Raw genomic sequence first — 19,262 nt, forward strand, 5'->3', positions numbered from 1 at the left:
GTGATAATGTGTGATAATCTGTGATAATCTGTGATAATATGTGATAATGTGTGATAATCTGTGATAATGTGTGATAATCTGTGATAATGTGTGATAATAAGTGATAATCTGTGATAATCTGTGATAATGTGATAATCTGTGATAATGTGTGATAATCTGTGATAATGTGTGATAATCTGTGATAATGTGTGATAATCTGTGATAATCTGTGATAATGTGTGATAATCTGTGATAATCTGTGATAATCTGTGATAATATGTGATAATATGTGATAATGTGTGATAATGTGTGATAATCTGTGATAATGTGTGATAATAAGTGATAATCTGTGATAATATGTGATAATGTGTGATAATGTGTGATAATCTGTGATAATGTGTGATAATCTGTGATAATGTGTGATAATAAGTGATAATCTGTGATAATATGTGATAATGTGTGATAATGTGTGATAATCTGTGATAATGTGTGATAATCTGTGATAATGTGTGATAATAAGTGATAATGTGTGATAATCTGTGATAATCTGTGATAATATGTGATAATGTGTGATAATCTGTGATAATGTGTGATAATCTGTGATAATGTGTGATAATAAGTGATAATCTGTGATAATCTGTGATAATGTGATAATCTGTGATAATGTGTGATAATCTGTGATAATGTGTGATAATCTGTGATAATGTGTGATAATCTGTGATAATCTGTGATAATGTGTGATAATCTGTGATAATCTGTGATAATCTGTGATAATATGTGATAATATGTGATAATGTGTGATAATGTGTGATAATCTGTGATAATGTGTGATAATAAGTGATAATCTGTGATAATATGTGATAATGTGTGATAATGTGTGATAATCTGTGATAATGTGTGATAATCTGTGATAATGTGTGATAATAAGTGATAATGTGTGATAATCTGTGATAATCTGTGATAATATGTGATAATGTGTGATAATCTGTGATAATGTGTGATAATCTGTGATAATGTGTGATAATAAGTGATAATCTGTGATAATCTGTGATAATGTGTGATAATCTGTGATAATGTGTGATAATCTGTGATAATGTGTGATAATCTGTGATAATGTGTGATAATCTGTGATAATCTGTGATAATGTGTGATAATCTGTGATAATCTGTGATAATCTGTGATAATATGTGATAATATGTGATAATGTGTGATAATGTGTGATAATCTGTGATAATGTGTGATAATCTGTGATAATGTGTGATAATCTGTGATAATATGTGATAATGTGTGATAATCTGTGATAATGTGTGATAATCTGTGATAATCTGTGATAATGTGTGATAATCTGTGATAATCTGTGATAATCTGTGATAATATGTGATAATATGTGATAATATGTGATAATGTGTGATAATCTGTGATAATCTGTGATAATGTGTGATAATCTGTGATAATCTGTGATAATCTGTGATAATATGTGATAATATGTGATAATATGTGATAATGTGTGATAATCTGTGATAATGTGTGATAATCTGTGATAATGTGTGATAATCTGTGATAATATGTGATAATGTGTGATAATGTGTGATAATGTGTGATAATGTGTGATAATCTGTGATAATCTGTGATAATGTGTGATAATCTGTGATAATCTGTGATAATCTGTGATAATGTGTGATAATCTGTGATAATGTGTGATAATCTGTGATAATGTGTGATAATCTGTGATAATCTGTGATAATGTGTGATAATCTGTGATAATATGTGATAATGTGTGATAATCTGTGATAATGTGTGATAATCTGTGATAATCTGTGATAATGTGTGATAATCTGTGATAATCTGTGATAATGTGTGATAATCTGTGATAATGTGTGATAATCTGTGATAATGTGTGATAATCTGTGATAATATGTGATAATGTGTGATAATCTGTGATAATGTGTGATAATCTGTGATAATCTGTGATAATGTGTGATAATCTGTGATAATCTGTGATAATCTGTGATAATATGTGATAATATGTGATAATGTGTGATAATGTGTGATAATCTGTGATAATGTGTGATAATCTGTGATAATGTGTGATAATCTGTGATAATATGTGATAATGTGTGATAATCTGTGATAATGTGTAATAATCTGTGATAATCTGTGATAATGTGTGATAATCTGTGATAATCTGTGATAATCTGTGATAATATGTGATAATATGTGATAATATGTGATAATGTGTGATAATCTGTGATAATCTGTGATAATGTGTGATAATCTGTGATAATCTGTGATAATATGTGATAATATGTGATAATATGTGATAATGTGTGATAATCTGTGATAATGTGTGATAATCTGTGATAATGTGTGATAATCTGTGATAATATGTGATAATGTGTGATAATGTGTGATAATGTGTGATAATGTGTGATAATCTGTGATAATCTGTGATAATGTGTGATAATCTGTGATAATCTGTGATAATCTGTGATAATGTGTGATAATCTGTGATAATGTGTGATAATCTGTGATAATGTGTGATAATCTGTGATAATGTGTGATAATGTGTGATAATGTGTGATAATGTGTGATAATGGGTGATAATGTGTGATAATCTGTGATAATGTGTGATAATCTGTGATAATATGTGATAATATGTGATAATCTGTGATAATGTGTGATAATTTGTGATAATGTGTGATTAATCAGTGATATGTGATAATATGTGATAATGTGTGATAATGTGTGATAATCTGTGATAATATGTGATAATGTGTGATAATGTGTGATAATCTGTGATAATATGTGATAATATGTGATAATCTGTGATAATGTGTGATAATTTGTGATAATGTGTGATTAATCAGTGATATGTGATAATATGTGATAATGTGTGATAATGTGTGATAATGTGTGATAATGTGTGATAATGGGTGATAATGTGTGATAATCTGTGATAATGTGTGATAATCTGTGATAATCTGTGATAATGTGTGATAATCTGTCATAATCTGTGATAATCTGTGATAATATGTGATAATGTGTGATAATCTGTGATAATGTGTGATAATCTGTGATAATATGTGATAATATGTGATAATGTGTGATAATGTGTGATAATGTGTGATAATCTGTGATAATGTGTGATAATCTGTGATAATCTGTGATAATGTGTGATAATCTGTGATAATATGTGATAATGTGTGATAATGTGATAATGTGTGATAATATGTGATAATGTGTGATAATCTGTGATAATGTGTGATAATTTGTGATAATGTGTGATTAATCAGTGATATGTGATAATATGTGATAATGTGTGATAATATGTGATAATGTGTGATAAATGTGTGATAATGTGTGATAATCTGTGATAATGTGATAATGTGTGATAATATGTGATAATGTGTGATAATCTGTGATAATATGTGATAATGTGTGATAATCTGTGATAATGTGTGATAATTTGTGATAATGTGTGATTAATCAGTGATATGTGATAATATGTGATAATGTGTGATAATGTGTGATAATCTGTGATAATGTGTGATAATGTGTGATAATGTGTGATAATATGTGATAATATGTGAAAATGTGTGATAATCTGTGATATGTGATAATGTGTGATAATCTGTGATGTGTGATAATCTGTGATAATGTGTGATAATATGTGATAATGTGTGATAATCTGTGATAATGTGTGATAATCTGTGATAATGTGATAATGTGTGATAATATGTGATAATGTGTGATAATGTGTGATAATGTGTGATAATATGTGATAATGTGTGATAAAAGGTGATAATATGTGATATGTCATAATCTGTGATGATGTGTGATAATGTGTGATAATAGGTGATAATATGTGATAATATGTGATAATCTGTAATAATCTGTGATAATATGTGATAATATGTGATAATCTGTGATCATCGGTGATAATCTGTGATATGTGATGTGTGATAATATGTGATAATGTGTGATAATATGTGATAATCTGTGATAATGTGTGATAATGTCTGATAATATGTGATGATGTGTGATAATGTCTGATAAATATGTGATAATACAACAACACAACAATATGCATTTTAAGGCCATTTTCCCTGCTAGAGCGGGGGTTAGCCTTGCGGTCCCCATGACAATCTTCTCCATTTTGCCCTATTTTCTGCATCTCTCCTTGTTAACCCCCTTGCCCGCATTTCTTCTTCCACCATCTTTAGCGAAGTCTTTCTGGGTCTTCCCCGTCCTCTACTTCCTTCTACATTCATTTCCATCACTCTTCACAACCAGTCACTTTCATCCTTCCTCAACACATGACCAAACCATCTCAACATGTTCCTCTCCACAGCATCAATCACAGGCAATATTCCCATCATATTTCACAATTCATCATTTGTGATATTCAATATGTGATAATATGTGATAACCTGTGATAATCTGTGATATGTGATGTGTGATAATATGTGATAATGTGTGATAATATGTGATAATCTGTGATAATGTGTGATAATGTCTGATAATATGTGATGATGTGTGATAATGTCTGATAATATGTGATGATGTGTGATAATGTGTGATAATATGTGATAATGTGTGATAATATGTGATAATGTGTGATAATGTCTGATAATATATGATAATGTGCGATAATATGTGATAACCTGTGATAATGTGTGATAATGTGTGATAATATGTGATAATCTGTGATAATATGTGGTAATCTGTGATAACGTGTGATAATCTGTGAAAATCTGTGAAAATCTGTGATAATGTGATAATCTGTGAAAATCTGTGATAATGTGTGATAATGTGTGATAACCTGTGATAATCTGTGATAATGTGTGATAATGTGTGATAATATGTGATAATCTGTGATATAATCTGTGATAATATGTGATAATCTGTGATATAATCTGTGATATAATATGTGATAATATGTGATAATCTGTGATATGTGATAACCTGTGATGATCTGTGATAATGTGTGATATAATCTGTGATAATGTGTGATATAATCTGTGATAATATGTAATAATCTGTGATAATGTGTGATATAATCTGTGATAATATGTTATAATATGTAATATTCTGTGATAACCTGTGATAATGTGTGATAACCTGTGATAATGTGTGATATAATCTGTGATAATGTGTGATAATATATAATAATCTGTGATAACCTGTGATAATATGTTATAATCTGTGATAATGGGTGATATAATCTGTGATAATATGAAATAATCTGTGATAATGTGTGATATAATCTGTGATAATATGTTATAATATGTAATATTCTGTGATAACCTGTGATAATGTGTGATAACCTGTGATAATGTGTGATATAATCTGTGATAATGTGTGATAATATGTAATAATCTGTGATAACCTGTGATAATATGTTATAATCTGTGATAATGGGTGATATAATCTGTGATAATATGTGATAATATGTAATAATCTGTGATAATCTGTGATAATGTGTGATATAATCTGTGATAATATGTGATAATATGTAATAATCTGTGATAATGTGTGATAATGTATGATAATCTGTGATAATGTATGATAATGTCTGATAATGTGTGATAATATGTGATAATCTGTGATAATGTGTGATAATGTCTGATAATGTGTGATAATATGTGATAATCTGTGATAATGTGTGATAATGTATGATAATCTGTGATAATCGTTCATCATCGGTGATAATCTGTGATCATCGTAAATCATCGGTGATAATCTGTGATAATCTGTGATAATATGTGATAATATGTAATAATCTGTGATAACCTGTGATAATGTTATAATCTGTGATAATGGGTGATATAATCTGTGATAATATGTGATAATATGTAATAATCTGTGATAATCTGTGATAATCTGTGATCATGTGTGATATAATCTGTGATAATATGTGATAATATGTAATAATCTGTGATAATGTGTGATATAATCTGTAATAATCTGTGATAATCTGTGATAACCTATGATAATCGTTTTGTGGCGATCATAATGGTCCCATATGTAATGCAGCAGCCCCAGTCAGCTGCCGGGAATCTCTAAATTGTAATTCAGCACTTACTGGACGGATGATGGCCGAGCTCACTTTTCCGCAACCCAAAACGATTCTAGCATAGCAGGCCTCGGCCCGGAGGCAGCGAAAGAGTCCACACATCACTGCAGTCGTGGATGACTGTATCTTTTGCAATGCGTCTGCTGGTGTTGCAGTGAATGAGGCTCATTATTTGAAGTGCCAGCGACAGAGTGAGATGGCAGCCACTTATTCCACAATTACGTCGGACAGATGGCGATGGCATGGGGACAATTGGCACAGCTCAAGCCGACCCCAATAAGATCTGCAACGATAAACACACACCTCTGCCTTGACCCGGCCGTCCCGATAGCAAACGTGTTGCAGGTAAGCGGCCGCGTTCGCCTGGATCGATGGCATCGGCTGCTGCAGCATCTGAATGACCTCGGTCAGCGACGGATCTTGGGATGCCGTCTCCCTGCAGCAAAAACACAGGGAACAAAACGTTTTTCAGTGCCTTTCCATCACCTTCCAGCTTGACTGTGCTCCCTGGAAACAATCATGATGAAAGTGAGACAAAAAAGCACCAGACGGTGCTGCTGAAAGATAGATCTAACTTCGATCACATGCGAAAAACTCCTCACATGCTTTATTGAGTGCTGCTTGGGGAGTAGCGTATAAACGAAGGGATACCTATTTTACTGCTGCATTGCACATTGCCATGAAATAAATAAATAACTAGTCTTATCTATAATGGAGCCCATGAGTATGTTTTATATATATATTTATTATTTTATGAATTTATTTTATAAGCCAACACCAGGCTTCTTCAGGATATGTGTATATATATATATATATATATTATATATATATATATATATATATATATATATATATATATATATATATATATATATATATATATATATATGTATATATATATATATATATATATATATATATATATATATATATATATATATATATATATATATATATATATATATGTATATATATATATATGTATATATATATATATATATATACATATATATATATATATATATATATATATATATATATATATATATATATATATATATATATATATATATATATATATTGTTGTGGATATGAGAATGGTTTTTTTTTTTTGTTGTTGCTGTGTAAATAGTTGTAAAAATATCGCCCTCCTTACTCCAGTGTTGTATAAAGGTCAAAAGGGCGTTCCCGTAGTTAATTCCATAAAGCATACATGAAGGACACCATATATCCATGTTCAGTAGTTATACCCTTATTATGTGTATTAGGCTAAGGATTTGTCTTCCATTAATTTGACACTCCATTGCACTGCATTAAATAAAGTAGATCCCTCCGACATGGCATCTTCCAAGTGCCAGGTTTAGCCACTTTGCTGCATTTCATCTGCCGTCCACTTTGCTGCATTTCATCTGCCGTCCACTTTGCTGGCAATTGCCAACTGCATTTTGGGCGATTTTCTTCATTGCCATTGCTGCCTTTGGCTGGGGCTATCTCGAATCGCCCCAAAACCACCATTGGCCACGAGGCAAGGGTCGGGGAAGAAGGGCATGTCTCCACCTCGTCATAGAGGGGAGGAGTGAACCAGCCCTTGCCGACCAACCCAGAACGAGGGGTTGGCTTTAGAGGGCGGAGAGAGAACGTTTGGGGGAGGTTCGCAAAAGGGTCAAGGGTGGGGCTTATATAACCCGAGGCAGAGGCCCCCAGAGAGAGCCGAGGAGGGAGGAGATCAGAACACCGAAAAGCCTGGAAGTTGTTGTTGGACTAAGCAACAGAGGAAGTTGTTGGACTGGGTTGGACGAAGAAAGAAAGAGAGAGGAGAGAACCTGTCACGCCAGACCCCCCCACCAGCGCGTCGGCTCCACCAAGCAGCTCCGACCCGTGATCCCGCGCACACGACAGGATCGGTGGCATCGGCGGCCGTCGAGGTCCAGCATGACGTCCCGTGCGGGATCAAGCTCCAGCCAGCTCCGTGCCTTCCTCCCCCTCCAGCCACCCACCTCCTTCCAGCCAATCCACTCTGCAATTCCCCGTGTGAGTCTGTTTTGTTTGTTCTGTCCTGGGTTAAGTAAGACTGAATAGATAAGCTAGCGATTTTCACTGTGTCTTTCTGGTCCGTCCCTCTTTCTGCTTTATTTTATTATCCTTCCTTCTCCTTGGTTTCTTTGATTGTGTAAATAGTAGGTATAAATTTAGTAGCATTTCCAACCTTTTTGTTTTGGTGTTCTTCTTCTTCACATCCTTCGCTTTAGTCTTTTCCCCATTGAATATCTGTGGCGCGATTCGGCCAACGTTCAGGAATCGGGTTAGTCGGGGTAACTGTTCGGGCGCGGCGGCCATCCGCTCGGCAAACAACATCCTCGCCGCGGTCCCGTAACAATTGGTGTCGGGAGCGGGATTGGACCCGAAGCGCGCTTAACGCGCTCAAAATTACGAGCTGCCGAAATTTGTTTTGTTTTCGAAAAACCCGAACTTTGAAATCGCGCCATGGCTAGTCAAGGCGATCGAGTGCAGGTGGGTGAGCTAGAAGAGGGGTTAGGGGTAACACAGGACCACAGGGAAGAAATGGAGGAGAGCAATGATGATGTGGTTGAGGAGGTGTCAGGTGCACAAAATGGCGCCCTCGCGCACGTGAATGCAGCGGCACCAAATTTAGCGGCGCCCATGACCGTAGCAGCACCGGTGGATTCGAACCTTTTTTTGCTACAAATGGGGGCCCTTATGGACAAAATGGAAAACAGAATGGGGGAGCGGCTGGACAATAAATTTGAAGGGTTAGACAACGGGATAAAAGAGGTGAAGAAGGGGTTAATGGGGTTGGAAAATACAATGGACGACAAATTGCGGGAAGTAGGGGAGCAATCCGCCCGGGAAATCAAACGGATGGGGAACCAGATAGAGGAGGTGAAAATCGGGTTGGAAGGTAAATTGGATGCTCAGAGGGATGAATTGGGACAGATGAGGGCGGCATCTACTAAAGAGATGGAGGAGATGAAGGAGATGAAGGAGGAAATACGACGAGGTGTAAGCGAGGTCTCGGGGGTACGCGAGGAGGTAAAGCGAGGTGAGAAGCGTATGGAGAAAGAGGTGAGGAATAATATGGCTAGGTTACAAGGGGGCATAGAGGACCTGACGCAGGAGGTGGAACAGCTGACGGTGGGACAGACGGAGTTAGTGGAGCAGGTACAAAGGAACACTGCGGTACTAGGAGGGTTAAAAGCGACACAAAAAGACATTAAGAACGAATTAATAGCGACACAGAAGGAATGTCAGATGGTACGTGAGGGACTGACAACGAGGTTGGACGAGGTGACAGAAGTAATGGAGCCAAAGGACCGGGAGGTGAGGACGCACATAGAAACGGTCAAGGTAGCCTTAGAGGACGAAATTGAGGAGACGCACCAGGAAATAAAAAAGGTGAAGGAAAAATTAGAGAAGGTGGAAGAGGGGGTGAGTGAAATTAAGAAGAGACGGACGGAAACTAAGAGGGAGATAAAGGAGGAGGTGATGGAATATGTACAAGGTCGGTGCTCAAATCGTGATGGTGTGCTCGCTAACCAAATAAAGAGGTTGCAGGTGGCGAAGGAGGTGCGGAGACGAGGTGCCAATGTGAGTGGCGATATATGCGGAAATGTATATGATGTGAGGGGAGCTTCAGTCGGCTTGGGGGTTGATTTGGATCCGGGTGTTCGTGAGAGGCCGTTGGTGAAGTGTGCGACAGGTACGGAGTGCGAAGGAGGAGGTGTGCGAGAATGTCCGACTCTGAGGTGTGTAAGGAAAAAGTGCGCGCCAAGGAGTGAGTGTGCTGTCGAGAGTGAGTTGGTCGTAGCGCGTGTGCGGGGGGGCACATGGAAGCGCGTCGTAGGGAGTGTTACAAGGGATGTAATGGAAGCATGCACGCCTATGGTGAGTGTTACGGAGGATGTAACAGGAGAGTGTGCGCAAGAGGATGCGCGAGAAAGGTGTGTAACGGACGGGTGCATGAGGAAAGAGTGCGCTGTCAAGAGTAAGGGAGAATGCACACCTGTGGTGAGTGTTACGGAGGGTGTAAAGGGAGAGTGTGCGCGAGAAAGGTGTGTAACGGACGGGTGCATGAGTACAGAGTACGCTGTCAAGAGTAAGGGTGAGTGCGCGACCGAGTGTGGTGGTGAAAGTAGTGAGAGTGACACGGAGCGTGAGTTGGTTGTGGCAGGTGAGAGGATGTACACCTGGAATGGAAGGATGCACACCTGGAATGGTAGAGCATGTGTGGGAATGCACACTGGAATTGGTAGTGAGGCACGTGGTTGGGTGTGCAAGTGAGAGCACACCTGTGGTTGTCACAGAGGAGGTGACCGAGGAGGGGGCGCGAAGAGGTGTGTTGGTGAGGTGTGCGAACGACGAGTGTGTGCAAAGGTGTGCGGTGGTCAGGTGTGTGACCAAGTCTGTAAGCGGATTGAGTGTACCTGGGTGTGTCAGGGAAGGTGCAATGACAAAGAGCATGGAGACAGCTGGATGTATGAGCAAGGAACGAGCTGCGGGGTGTAAGCATGCGAATGGAGCATCGACGCTAACCGGGTTAGCGGTTAGAGCGACGTATAGCCGAATCGGGCCTTCGGTGCGAACCGGGCAGCTTTGCGTGCCGCGGGGATCCGCGGCGGTTTCGAAAGAACCGCCGTGCGAGATCCACGCCGGGCCGCGCTTTGAACGGCCGCGTCCGTGCTCCACTAAGCGGAGCGGGCGGCCCTGTAGGAAGGGTCATCACGACAACCCTTTGTGGCTGAGGCGTTCCGGCAGGTCGAAATCGGGCCATTGGACGGCTCCGTGCCGAGGTGGTGCGTGGGCTCTCGGCCCGGGTAAGCGTCCTTCCCTGCACCGAGTGCCGGACGCATCCAGCCGCTGGCACCAAGCAACCCGCATTCATTGCTCGGCTTTACGAAGCCGAGCTTTAGAGACGAATTGGCGCACCGAGAGGCTCAAGTGAGTAGACGTGTGACGAGGATAGTGTTTTGGACCCGAAATTAGAAAAACAAAATTTGATGATTGGCAAAGGATTGGCAGAGTGATGATTGGTAATGGTAGAGTGATTGGCAGATGATTGGCAAATTTTTGATTTGTTGAATTTGGACGAGCAAAATTGGTCGTGGAAGATGCCCGATGTGGTGGGATGGCAACTCTGCCATCTCTCACAGCGGGGGCAAAGGAGCAATAGATTTATGGGGTTTATGGCAGTCTAGCCCGGGAGGGTTAGGATATAGTGTGTAGGGACCTAGAAGATTGACCTTAGGTAACGGTAAGATTAGGTAGTGACAATGATACCTGTAGTGGGGATGCAGGTAGGTTAGTGTGGATGATAACGTGGTATGTGCTTAGTTTAAAGGGAAGACGGGGAGCACTAAGTTAGCAGGGCAACAGGTAGATTAGATGATGCCGTGTGTGTGGTTAAAAGGTGTGATTGCACAGATGTGCAACTGAACAGGTGGATGGAGCAGTGTTTGAGTGAGTGATAGTGATGTGAATTGTGCTGACCAAATGGTCCAGGAAGGAAGGAGGGTGCAGCTGGCACCAGGTGTGATTGCACAGGTGTGCAACAACAGGTGAATGGAGAATGGTTGTATGGATTACATTGAGTCTGGAGTATATGGAGTATTGGAATGGATGGTCGTGGAGTGAGTATGGTGGAAACTGTGGAGTGGAGTGGATGGCGCGAAGGTGTGGATGGGGGAAAGGAGGATGGACCCCCATCACGAATACCCGGGGAGGGTAGTCTAAGAGTTAGGTAGAGGGTACAGGTAAATTGTGGTTGGATATTGGCATCTGTGGTGCGTGGTGGAAGAATGGTATTTGGATGGGTGCATTAGTGACGTGGAAATGGCTGGGCGTGTAGCCTGTTAGTGTGTGTAGTTGGTTTGGGCACTCCACCACTGTAAGGATGTCGGCCAGGTGAGGCCGCAGGTGGGCTCTGGGAGCCGGTAGAGTTGTTGTGGATGGGGCCCGAGGATCCGGAGGACGGACCCGGGTAGCCCAGTGCCAGAGGGCACCGAGGGGTGACAGAGCCAGGAGGGGCCTTCGCCAAATAGATAGGTTAGGGTGAGGAGCTAGGTAAGCTCGGGTGGCAACTGCAGTGGTGGAGGTGTGCAGGTGGGTAGACCTGGTGGGAGAGCTACACGACCCAGCCCGGAAATTGTGCAAGGGCACCGGGAGATGAATCGGGGGAGTGAGACCCCAAATTGAGAAGCACCACAGTTTGGTCAATGGGAATTGGTTTTTAGAACCCATAGTGTAAGTTGGCCAATGGATTGGCAGGGAAAGACCCCGGGTAGTGTAAAGAGTATTAAAGTCATTTAGAAGATAGTTAGGATTAAGAATCTACTCGCACCATCTACATCCACTCACCTGAGGTGACGTAACTCCACACCATGCCATGTTTTATTATTTTTATTGTGCAAATGTTTGGATTGTGAGATGCATCATGACGTGGGTGTGACATTGTGCTGATGTTCCATCTCTTCCTCCTTATGAGGATTGATGATGAATTGGGTGATGGCAAATTTTGGATAGAGGGATTGTGGAGCCGAATTTGGTATAGGGGAAATATGGGGAAGACGTGACATTAGCGATGAATTTGTAAAGGTGTAGATTTTGTAAATATGGGGTAAGGGCAAGGGTAGAGTAGGTGACAGGGGGGGTGACGTACAGTAGGGACGAGCTTCCTCACTTCGCTCTCCGTACGCACTTCGCCTTGCATTGCCTGTATTGAAGTGTACCCTTGTGACCTTACCCCTCACTCATCTGTCTTTTCCCCCCTTTTGTCTCCCACATGAGGACCTGTGCGCCACTGGGCGCCGAGGGGAGTGTGCGTGAGTCCGCCATTGTGCGCCCGGAACTCCCAGAACCAGCTGTCTGCATCGATGCACCACATTATGGACCACACGTCTGTGGCTGAGCACCACTTATGGACCCCATGGGTTGGGGCATGGCCCCTCTGCTGGAACCGGCCATGAAGGCCCGAAATCTTGCTGGCGGACCTTGGCCACAGGGCACCGATGCCCCACAGGTGAACCATACATAGTCGGCCCAGCTGTGGGCCATAAATAAAAGAAATGGACACGTTGGGTGCATTTTATTTTAATACAAATAGGCCGCCAGCAAAGAAGATGATAAACTGGAAGAAAGCAAATAGCCAGCAGAGGGAGCCGAAGAGCAAGAGACCACCAGCAGGGTTAGGGGTTGTTTGGTTATTTTTATTCATGAACAGTGATGACTGTGCACCGATTGGTGCTTGAGGGTGCTTTGGTGCGTTTTTGGGTGCTTGCATGGTGCATCGATGCAGGGCAGACTGTCTACCCCCCCAAAAAGAACGATCACAGGTCCTGGGTTGCGTTTTGTAAATAAAAGTAGTCATTGTAAATAATGCGCCCCCACCGTAAATGTATAGTTTGAAGACCATTCCGCAATTCGGTTAGCTGTGGGCGTGAATCTGTTAGGCAGGGTGCAATGGAGCAGCGGGACATATTTATTTATGTTTTAAAACTGTCGCACTCAGGGTCAGGTTAAATGTAGAGGGAACTACACCTACGTGCCACACTAAAAGTTAAGGTAAGAGGCCCGGGACATGCCTAAGAGGAGGAGGGTGCAGTGTTGTGGATATGAGAATGTTTTTGTTTTTTTTGTTGTTGTTGTGTAAATAGTTGTAAAAATATCGCCCTCCTTACTCCAGTGTTGTATAAAGGTCAAAGGGCGTTCCCATAGTTAATTCCATAAAGCATACACGAAGGACACCATATATCCATGTTCAGTAGTTATACCCTTATTATGTGTATTAGGCTAAGGATTTGTCTTCCATTAATTTGACACTCCATTGCACTGCATTAAATAAAGTAGATCCCTCCGACATGGCATCTTCCAAGTGCCAGGTTTAGCCACTTTGCTGCATTTCATCTGCCGTCCACTTTGCTGCATTTCATCTGCCGTCCACTTTGCTGCATTTCATCTGCCGTCCACTTTGCTGCAATTGCCAACTGCATTTTGGGCGGTTTTCTTCATTGCCATTGCTGCCCTTTGGCTGGGGCTAGCTCGAATCGCCCCAAAGCCACCATTGGCCACGAGGCAAGGTCGGGGAAGAAGGGCGTGTCTCCACCTCGTCATAGAGGGGAGGAGTGAACCAGCCCTTGCCGACCAACCCAGAACGAGGGGTTGGCTTTAGAGGGCGGAGAGAGAACGTTTGGGGGAGGTTCGCAAAAGGGTCAAGGGTGGGGCTTATATAACCTGAGGCAGAGGCCCCCAGAGAGAGTCGAGGAGGGAGGAGATCAGAACACCGAAAAGCCTGGAAGTTGTTGTTGGACTAAGCAAGAGAGGAAGTTGTTGGACTGGGTTGGACTAAGAAAGAGAGAGGAGAGAACCCGTCACGCCAGACCCCCCACCAGCGCGTCGGCTCCACCAAGCAGCTCCGACCCGTGATCCCGCGCACACGACAGGATCGGTGGCATCGGCGGCCGTCGAGGTCCAGCCCGACGTCCCGTGCGGGATCAAGCTCCAGCCAGCTCCGTGCCTTCCTCCCCCTCCAGCCACCCACCTCCTTCCAGCCAATCCACTCTGCAATTCCCCGTGTGAGTCCGTTTTGTTAAAACTGTCCTGGGTTAAGTAAGACTGAATAGATAAGCTAGCGATTTTCACTGTGTCTTTCTGGTCGGTCCCTCTTTCTGCTTTATTTTATTATCCTTCCTTCTCCTTGGTTTCTTTGATTGTGTAAATAGTAGGAATAAATTTAGTAGCATTTCCAACCTTTTTGCTTTGGTGTTCTTCTTCTTCACATCCTTCGCTTTAGTCTTTTCCCCATTGAATATCTGTGGCGCGATTCAGCCAACTTCAGGAATCGGGTTAGTCGGGGTAACTGTTCGGGCGCGGCGGCCATCCGCTCGGCAAACAACATCCTCGCCGCGGTCCCGTAACAATATATATATACATATATATATATATATATATATATATATAGACTTGGCATTTAATATGGAATATGCAATTATGGAATTTATGGTCGAGTGGGGGAGGGGGGAGGGGCCGGAGGGGGGAGTACTATATACAGTACTAGCAGAAGTACCCGGCATTGCCGGGCGGGGGAGGGGAGGGGAACCGGGGGGGAGGGGAGGGGAACGGGGGGGAGGGGAGAAGAGTGGGAGGGGGAGAGGGGAGAAGAGGGGGGGATGGGGAGGGTGAGGGATGGGAGGGTGGGAGAGGGGGGAGGGGGAGGGGAGGAGGGGAGGAGGGGAGGGAGGAAGGAGGGGAGGGAGGAAGGGGGGGAGGGAGGAAGGGGGGGAGGGGGGAAGGGGGAGGGGCCGGAGGGGGGAGGGGAGGGGGGAAGGGGGGGAGGTTCCCTCGCGTGTAACGAAGCTCCGCCATTGAATTAAACACCTCGGAGTGTTAAGCTCGTTTGGTCATCTGTGTCACCCAGCGGTGTTCACCACATATGGTAGTCACATAACAGTATTCACACCCCTTCTTGACTTTTTTCACATTTTGTTGTGTTACAGCCTGAATTTAATTGATGGAATTATTTAATATGGAATTTTGAAAAAATTTCCAATTTTTTTTTTGGGGAATTTTTTGGGGAATTTTTTTTTTTCAACTAAAGTTTTCAACTTCAATTGTTTATAAAATGTGATATCACGTATATTACAAATACATTTGTGCAAAAAAATTGTTTGAATTATGATTGCTTTAAACCATGGCAAAACGGCAACTCGGGTTCAGTCATTTATCCATATATCTACACATCTGGGCAGTCTGTGTTGTCACTTAACGACTCCCTCAAACTTTTGTTTCCGTGGTTGTGAAGTGTTTTTAAAAACGATGTGGTGGTTTTGAATCACGTGATGGTGAGGTATTTTGAATTATGTGGTGGTGAGGTGTTTTTAAATGGCGTGGTGGTGAGGTGTTTTTAAATAACATGGTGGTGAGGTGTTTTTAAATGGCGTGGTGGTGAGGTGTTTTTAAATCACATGGTGGTGAGGTGTTTTGAATTACGTGGTGGTGAGGTATTTATAATTATGTGGTGGTGAGGTGTTTTTAATTATGTGGTGGTGAGATGTTTTGAATTAGTTGGTGGTGAGGTGTTTTTAAATGACGTGGTGGTGAGGTGTTTTTATTTCGTGTTTTATGGCTGTGAGGTGTTTTTATTCCGTGTTTTATGGCTGTGAGGTGTTTTTAATTTCGGGGTGGTGAGGTATTTTTATTCCGTGTTTTATGGCTGTGAGGTGTTTTTAATTTCGTGGTGGTGAGGTATTTTTATTACGTGTTTTATGGCTGTGAGGTGTTTTTATTACGTGTTTTATGGCTGTGAGGTGTTTTAAATTACTTGGTGGTGAGGTGTTTTGAATTACTTGGTGGTGAGGTGTTTTGAATTACGTGGTGGTGAGGTGTAATCGTCCCAAACTTCCAGTCTGCACCTACCCCTCCCCTATGTGTGTGCTGAGGGGTTCTTTCTTGAAAAAAAAACATTCAACCTAAATCTTCAACCTAAATTGCCTATAAAAATGTAATATCACAAATACAACAAATACATTTGTGCAAAGTAATTGCTTGTATTATGATTGGTGTAAATCATGACAACACAGCAACTCAGGTAGAGTCATTAGCCTCAGCTAAAATAAGCCCGTTCCTCAGCAAAGACGCCTGGTGAGGCGAGTGTAGCGAGCCGAGCCAAGCTAATATATAATATATATATATATATATATATATATTGTAACGGTTTTGAGAAGTGTAACGAATTTGAGAAGTGTAACGGTTTTTGAGAAGTGTAACAATTTTGGAGGAAGTGTAACGAATGTGAAAAGTATGGTTTTGTTGTGTGTAACACCCTCGTAATGTAAATAATGGTCGCAGCCGTCCTCCTAGTTAATTCCATGAAACTTACACACAGGCCACGATATATCTTTTTAAATAGTGTATTTCCTTATTCTATGTAGGCTAAATATGTGTTTCCCACTAGATTGACTGCATTGTATCAAACGAAATAAGCGTAGGCCCCTTTCAATTTCCCCAATCATCTCCGCTCTCCAAAGTTCCTTTCAAAAGCGGTGCGAGTGGTGTTCAATCCCGCAAGCCGCCATTGCCCATGTGCTCATCTCGGAGAAGAGGGGGGTAGGAGCCGCCAACTCACAGGCGTGGCACGTCGTCATAATCAAAGGAGGAATCGGACAGCCCTAACAGCCAACCAGCACCGCGGTTAGCGACCCGGTAGGCGTGCCCTCGCAGCCGGCGGCTTGATTCCGCCCCGAGTAATAAAAGCGACTGGAAGGGACTGCTTCGGGAGATGAGAGAAGAGATGACATGAGAGAGGACCTGAGCTGTGAGCTGTGAGCTGTGAGCTGTGAGATGAGAGACGCTCCAAACCAAAAAGGAGAGATACTTGGGGAGGAAACAAGGTTTGAAGAGACGCGCTGAGAGGAGGGAGACGGCTCCACCAGAAGCAGAGGAACAGGTGTGACCGAGCCAGCGCGTGACGTCTACAGCATCGGCAGCGGATACGCGACCGAGGGTTTTCCCGCCAAAAACGCGAAGAATTGAGAGCTGCTACCTCCGACCCTGCCTCCCTCTCCAGCAACCCACCTCCGCCAATCCTGCCTGCAATTTCCCCCGTGTAAGTGTGAACGTCGTCTGTCTTGAATGTTGTCCTGGGGTTAAGTAAATTGAATAGTATAAGTTAACGATTCACTGTGTGACTGCTTCTTCCATCCATTGCTTGTAAATAATTTTGGTCGCTCCTTCTTTTTGCTTGTGTGTGTATAATAAATCTGTTCTTCCTCCGTACTCTGTCTTCTTCTCTTTTCCTTCTCTTTCGGTCGCTTTAGAGGTTTCCAGATTGAATATCTGTGGTGCGATCTGGTCAACGTTGGGGGAGTCGGGCCAATTGGGGATCCTGTAACGGTCGAGGTTGGACCATCCGCTCGGCCCATCATAACATCTAAACCGCGATCCGTAACAATTGGTGTCTGGGAGTGGGATTCGAGGCCCGAACCAAATTTTTAAAAGGTGTCGAAAAAAAAAATTTTAGGTCAAAATTACGAGCTGCCGAAATTTTGTTTAATAAAACCCGAATTTTGAGATCGCGCCATGGACAATCAAGGCGATCGGATGTCGGTGGGGGAGATAGACGGGTTAGGGGTAACCCAGGACTTAGGGGAAGAAAGGGAGGAGGAGAGCAATGAGGAGGCGGTTGAGGGGGTATCAGGCGCACAAAATGGCGCTCTCGCGCACGTGGTTGAGGGGGCCACGGCCGCGGAACCAATGAGCGCGGTCCAAATGCAAGCCTTCATGGCCCAATTCATGGTGGAAATGCAGAGAAAAAACGACAGTATGAAACAAATGGAAGACAGAAGGAGGGCTGATAGTGAGAAAATGGAAAGCAGAATGATAGGGGTAATATGGGACGAAGCGAGGGGTACCGGTGAGGGATTAGACAAGAAATTTGAAGGATTAGACAAGAAATTTGAGTGGTTAGACAACGGGATAAAAGAGGTGAAACATGGGTTAACGGGGGTGGAAAATAGAATGGCTGCCCAGGAGAATCAGTTAGAGGGGGTGAAAAATGGGTTAATGGGATTAGAAAATAGGATGGAGGACAAATTGCGCGAAATAGGGGAACAATCTGCCCGGGAAATCAAACGAATGGGGAACCAGATAGAGGAGGTGCAAATCGGGTTAGAAAGTAAACTGGATGCTCAGAGGGATGAATTGGGACAGATGAGGGTGGCATCTACAAAAGAGATGGAGGAGATGAAAGAGGGGATACGACGAGGTGTGGGTGAGGAGGTTTCGGGGCTACGCGAGGAAATAAAGCGAGGTGAGAAGCGTATGGAGAAAGAGGTGAGGAATAATACGGCTAGGTTACAGGGGGGCATAGAGGGTCTGACGAAGGGAGTAGAACAGCTGACTGTCGGACAAAGGGAACTAGCGGACCAAGTGGAAAAGAACACTGCAATCATCGGGGGTTTAAAAGCGACACAAAAGGACATTAAAAACGAATTAATAGCAACACAAAAGGAATGTCAGATGGTACATGAGGGGTTGACGAAGAAGTTGGAGGAGGTGACAGAAGTAATGGAGACGAAGGACCGAGAGGTGAGGACGCACATAGAAACGGTTAAGGTGGCGTTAGAGGAAGAGATAGAGGGGGCGCACCGGGAGATGAAGGAGGTAAAGGGAAAATTAGAGGAGGTGGAAGAGGGGGTGA

The 19,262-nt window shown here is 42.4% G+C and overlaps 1 protein-coding gene across 4 annotated transcripts in view; it reads right to left on the minus strand.

The window, feature by feature from the left end:
- The window catches only part of LOC137431851 (catenin delta-2-like), a 580,901-nt gene that overhangs the window by 330,806 nt on the left and 230,833 nt on the right, over window positions 1-19,262 (minus strand). For all 4 annotated transcript variants that reach the window (XM_068123611.2, XM_068123613.2, XM_078782572.1 and 1 more), the window contains one exon: window positions 6,359-6,491. In XM_068123611.2, the coding sequence (XP_067979712.2) occupies window positions 6,359-6,491 (133 nt within the window). The remainder of the gene's footprint in view (window positions 1-6,358; window positions 6,492-19,262) is intronic.

This window comes from Myxine glutinosa, chromosome 7 (assembly GCF_964187855.1).
Source record: "Myxine glutinosa chromosome 7, kmMyxGlut1.1, whole genome shotgun sequence".
NCBI lineage: Eukaryota > Metazoa > Chordata > Myxini > Myxiniformes > Myxinidae > Myxine > Myxine glutinosa.